Source organism: Cucurbita maxima, unplaced genomic scaffold (assembly GCF_002738345.1).
Source record: "Cucurbita maxima cultivar Rimu unplaced genomic scaffold, Cmax_1.0 Cma_Scf00036, whole genome shotgun sequence".
Taxonomy (NCBI): Eukaryota; Viridiplantae; Streptophyta; class Magnoliopsida; order Cucurbitales; family Cucurbitaceae; genus Cucurbita; species Cucurbita maxima.
The window spans coordinates 54,452-60,469 of NW_019272052.1; the positions used below are offsets into that span (position 1 = coordinate 54,452).

General features: G+C 34.3%; 1 protein-coding gene across 4 annotated transcripts in view; it reads right to left on the reverse strand.

Moving 5' to 3' along the window:
* LOC111468397 (nuclear-pore anchor) overlaps positions 1–6,018 on the reverse strand; it is a 42,967-nt gene that overhangs the window by 13,349 nt on the left and 23,600 nt on the right. For all 4 annotated transcript variants that reach the window (XM_023113606.1, XM_023113605.1, XM_023113603.1 and 1 more), the window contains exons 21-28: positions 4,413–4,515; positions 4,197–4,331; positions 4,028–4,126; positions 3,913–3,954; positions 3,730–3,783; positions 1,747–1,926; positions 1,581–1,628; positions 671–721 (exon numbers count right to left, since the gene is read on the reverse strand). In XM_023113606.1, coding sequence (XP_022969374.1) covers positions 671–721; positions 1,581–1,628; positions 1,747–1,926; positions 3,730–3,783; positions 3,913–3,954; positions 4,028–4,126; positions 4,197–4,331; positions 4,413–4,515 — 712 coding nt within the window. The remainder of the gene's footprint in view (positions 1–670; positions 722–1,580; positions 1,629–1,746; positions 1,927–3,729; positions 3,784–3,912; positions 3,955–4,027; positions 4,127–4,196; positions 4,332–4,412; positions 4,516–6,018) is intronic.

A 6,018-nucleotide genomic window follows, 5' to 3' on the forward strand; every position in this document is an offset into this window, starting at 1 on the left:
AACTAAGGTTTGTTATATATTTTTTTAAAACTCGTCATTTTAAACCCTTAAAGAAAAGTAAGGTTTGTAGTCAATACTTTTACCCTTTCCATATATTAATCATGAGATATCATTAGTTGTGGAATGATAAGACATTCTAGAAATTATCAAATATATCCTATGCCATCAATTATCTTCACTATCTCATAAACAATAGTACATCTGGTTTTACACTATCTCATAATTCCGTTGCAGTAGAGTAACATAAATAGTTGTAACTTATTTCCTCAACCACAGAGGTTACCAACTCAAACAAGACTTGGAAATGACACCTTTTTGGGGAAAGAAATAGAGATTTCTTACAAACTGAATCCTAATATTCTGATCAATATTAAAAATATTAGGATGACATAATATTTATCTAGTCGTAGTCAACAAAATCCTCTTAAATCTTTTAAGATATCAAATATCATTAATTAACTTAATTTTGTATGTTTCCAACGAAGCATATTTTGTTTTTATGATAAATCTAAAAGTTTTATCTATAGATATACTAATATATCATTTTATACACAAACATCTTTAATCTTTTTAGAACGTGTTCCAACATGTGTGCCCTACTTTTTTATAAATTGACGTGCCATGTAATTGAATATGTGCTTCTTATACAATTAGTCTGCAAGAAACCTACCTGATTTGAAGGGTGAGACTTAAGTCCACTCCTATCATCCAGCTCAATGACCTGCCAAAAAGATGAAAAGAAAAAAATATATATATACTTAAACTAAACCGAGCATTTGATTCCTAAGCCATTATTAGCTAAATACTTATTTCAATGCACATTATCGTTACTAATCCAATACTCATATTATAGCACATTATTGCTACCAGCCCAGTACCAATTACAATACCCACTATTTCCTCCATAGTTCTTTGGGATGCTTTGAAGACATCAGGCTTCACATTTCTAGTTGCATCCAGTTACAACTATCCTTTCAAGAGATCGGCAACAATTACCCTACTTATGATCAAAAGGATCTTCCGGTAACTCCTGTCCATACCCATTTGCCATTCTTTTACATACATATTTTTATTCACATTGAAAAAGAATATGATTCCTATGAGCTGTAACCAAGAGGTCTCACCCTCGTACCTAGCTAAGCCGTCAAAGGCATGAGTGATATTTTAAAAAAAGTTACATACAATAAAAGATTCAAAATTAGTATTCACATTTTCAATGCAAAAGATTTTTTTGGTCAGATACAAGTCAAAATATTTCCAACCAGCCCAACTACCTGTATCGCTAATTACAAAAATGATTACAAAAATGACGAAAGAAAATTCTAAACAGTTACAAATTAAGGCAAAAAATGGAAAAGGACCACTTTTTCAAGAAAATAAAAATTTGATGTAGCCACTACATCAAGATAAAATGTAATCATATAACCAACAGTGACGTAATAATAGAAAAGAAGATAACCAAGATGGGGATTTCTGGTTAAGGGCTTGAGTTGAAGAATAGCATATACAAAAACTAGAGGTTGCAAGAAAAGAAGCACATTATACATAACTAAAGAAGCCAAAAGAATTAAAATGCAAACCTGGTTAGCTGAAGAACTAATTTTCTTCTCCAGATCGAACAGTTTGGCCTTAAGGACAAGAAAAATAATAAAAGTAGAAGTAAGAAAAGGAACAATGCTCATAGAAAATCTATTGACAAAAGCATCTACAATAGAGATAGAAAACAAAAAGGGAGAGAGAGAGCACCTCAGCGACGGCAGCTCTCGCCTCAGCAGCAGCAGTGGCATGTAGTGCGTTTGCTAGTTCCTTTCCCATGTCCTCAACATGACTCATCGCATTCTTTAAAGTCTTCTCACGATCAAGAGTGAGAGTTCGAACATTGTCCCTTTCTTCTTGCAACTCTTTCTTTGCCTCTGCCCATTCCCTCTTCAAGCACAATTTATCATCGACATGGAAGTCATAGTATATCATAAGAGATGTACGCTAAATTTTGAATTCAACAAAAGAAGATAAACTGACCTCAATAGCTTAGATAGAAAATAGGGATTTTTCTACTAAAGGGGATAAGAAACCTCCGAGACATTTAATTTGACAAACAGACCAATTGAAAGCAATGAAAACGTAAAGCTTACAACACATGTACGATATTCTCTCTTAAATCTCTCTTTAAAGTCAAATCAGAGATATTTAACGGTACACACACCAATTCAAGGCCATTATATTCCGTTCTTAGAAGGTTTACATCTTTTTTAATTCCAATTTCAATCCTTAAAGAAGTTTCCATCATTTGAACATATTTGTTTCTTTTCCTTAATCAATGAACAGGTTGCTTCTGGTTATTTTTTATTTTAAATAAGCTTGTTTCTTTGTATTGGGGGGAGGGGTCATAAGAAATCCATCTAAAAGTCAAAGATATTGAAGAAAACACTCCCATTTTTTAGGGGGAAAAAACGAAATTTTTTATTGTACAAATAAAAAGAGACTAAAGAAAACAATCCCATTTTTATTGTAGAAATAAAAAGAAAACAATCCGCCCAAACCAAAAATTATTATTAAAAACCAAAAAATAAAAAATAAAAAACAAGAATGGACCACAAAAAACCAAAGAGACCCTTAGAAAAATAGAGATCTTGTATAAGGCAGCCCCCACAGGAAAAGAATAATAATAAATGAAAATGGAAACCATGAAACAAAATATGCTCCAAAAGGATCTTAAGAAAACCAGAGGCACTGAAACACTTCTACCCCCACCCTAAAAGTTCCTTGTCCAACAAGAACTAGAGAAAAACATCTGCCCCACATAGAAACTACTTAACGCCGTACTTGATGGTTGCAAACACGCATGATAGAGACAAAAGGACAATCAACAGACCAGAGTTTGCGAAATTGTCACCGGCAATGATGAATGTTGTAACAATCGACAACAAAGTTGATTAAGAAGATGAATGGAAACGATGGTACGAGAAAAAGGCCAACGATCGACAACTAGCTCAGGGTTAGGGTTCAAGTTGGAATCGTTTCAGGGACAAGGAATTATACAAGAGAGATAGAGATGGGAAGGCAACAAAGGGAGGACATAATGGTCAGCAGCGAGTAGAAGACATCATCTAGAGAAATGACACTTGGGTTGGGGTTGACGGGAGGAGAAGGGGAGAGGATGAAAGTGGGAGAAACGAAAATCCAAAGACGTTGAGAACCTACACAAAGGTGGATAACAACAACGACTAACAGAGATTGCAAAAACAACGACGAAAACTATGGTTAATGGTGGCGGTAAGACAAAGGAGAAAGTAAAATCAAAAGATGTTGAGAACCCTAGGCAAGAAAGGTGCAAACAAAAAGGGCAACCAAGGCAATCGAGAAAATATAAGTACTTGCCATCAATGACTTTGAAGTACAGGTTGCAGACCTCACATTACCATTCATCAGACATTATGAACATTCAAGAAAATGTCTCACCAAATAGTGGTATCATTTTCATATCTTATATTTAAACACTCATGCAACTATCTCACAAAGTTTATAGAATTTCTACTATAAATTTCGAGTAGGCTAAACATGCGAAAAACCATCAGCTAGAACTCATGTGCTTGATCTAAAGAACCAAACAAGCAAAAAACCATGAGCTAGAACTTAAACAACCCAATAACCTGGGAAACAAAAAAATAACACAAGACGACAAACACTTCAAAACTGAAGACTATCACAGAAGAGATCAATCGAACTAACCTCAAGTTGCTTAGCATGTTCCTCCAGTTTCCTCCTTTCTACAACCCTAGCCTCCTATCAGATACAAAAGAAAATATAGCCATATGAAAACATATAACTAAATATAAATCTGTGGTTGGGTTCTTTAAATTTAAAAAAATAAATTAATTAATTAGCAACCACAAAACAAACAAAATGACCAACCTCATGAACTTCTTCAACACTTCGAATGGTATCCAGAGAAGCCTACACTTGCTAGAACAGGTGAGAACCATAATAAAAGTAACAAAAAAAAAAAAAAAATCTATCAGAAACTAACCTGCACGCGGAATAATCTTTCAGATAAATTTCGTATTTCATCATGTGCTCTCTTTTCAGCATTTGATAACAACTCCTTTTCAGACTTTAAGATGGACACCTTTAAAATACAAAAGTATAAGATGAGAATGGTAACAACCCCAACTTGATCGATAAGTATAAAATCATACCTCAATACTCAATTTCCGGGACTGTTCATCAGCACTGTGCAAGGATTCTGAAACTTTCCGCAGTTTTCCTTGGTAGTCCACTAAGAGTTGCGAGAACTCCACATTGCGAGCCAACACACCATTCATTTCCACTCTCTATATTGCATAAAAGCCAAATATGAAATGAGTCCTCATGCCGTATTCAAACAAATAATAAATGAAAATTCGTGATCTCACCTGTTGTTCAAATTCCTTCATGAAACTAGCCAGTTTTTCTTTGGCAAAACCTGACTCGAGTTCAAACTTGTTACGTTCAGCCCTTACTAAATTTATCTCGCTTCTGTGGATTAAATGTCAAGCATGGTTCATTAGCAATAATTTTGAAATGAAGATTTTAGAAACATACTAAACATATAAAAAAAATGAACACGTCATATTACAACAGACAAGTGTCACAATGTATAATATACGACTGCCACTACACTGAAAGTAATGCATTGTAGTAGTGTTGTCACATATATACGACGCGACACGAAATAGTTAAAGAAATGCCCATCACTCATCCAAATTAAGGATTCTGACCTCCACAAATAAAATGGAAACTGAGGCAATAGCAGCAATGAATACAGAAAGTCACTTCGTTCACAAAACTATCCTCCCACTTTGTAAAGCCATAGAATATCAGTATTTTTATAATTAAATATAGGTTAAGAAAGTAAGTTGTAATTTCATAATTAAATAATTAGTCTAAGTTTTAGTTTAAAAAATAATTTCATTATTTATCAAAATATTTTGCTAATAAAGAAAAGTAGAGAGAAAGAAAGATAAATAGGGAATACTATTGAGAGTTGAATTTTGAATTAGAAAATTCTACTGGAAGTTTTATTTATAGGAACCAAAAAAAGATTATTCGAATGCAATCGGAAGTTGAAATTCCAATTAGAAAATCCTATTGAGAGTTGGACGTTGGAATTCAAATAGGATTTCAAATTAGCCTCTGTCTAAAATATGACCTTGCTTTGGCTTAAACCATCTCACCCTCAATTAGAAAGAAAGGTTCTCTCTAAATTTTACATTCTTATTCTTTTTTTAACAATCATGCTCTTCCCGTGGTGATACAAGAGATATTTTTGGATTTGTAGCAAAAGTTGCTCTAGTCTTGGATAGGTTGGAAAGGGAGAAGCAAGGGTGAAGAAAGGTAGCACAAAGGGGCAGCCCCAGGTGGATTGGTCATCAACCACCTTGTAAATAACGTTTTTCTAGAAAAAACTACAGGACTTCATTATATCCTTCCAAGGACTGAAAAGACTTTCAATCCAACTTCGTTTCACAAGATTTTCGTTGTGTACAGCTCATATTTGCTCGTCACCACAACTCATCATAGGCCATCTTTTTATCTTTCAAAATGCCACAGCCACTTCGTGATAATATATATATTTTTTGATCTAAGATCAACTATGCACAAACCTCCCAAAGAACGAGCAGTCAACAAATTTATATGTAACGAAAAGAATGTAGTTCATAAAATCTCTATCAAGAAAATTCTAGGCTGCAGCGGCGCCATCTCAAATGCTTTGCATTCAGCTGTATGAAAGTCAAAATTTACCGAGTAGATCAACATTCAAATGTGGATTGTGATTAATAGCTTAAATACTACTAAAGTTCTAGACTGTAGCACCCTGTAATGCTCATTCTTCTCTCTTCCTCCTCCCACCTCAAACTTTCATCTTTCAGCCTTCAGCTTCCAGCCCTCAGGCGTCTTTATCTCTGGTTTTTTATTACAAGATTCGTCCATCTAACTATTCTCTTCGTTCGTCATCTTCAAACCCACCCACCCACCCAC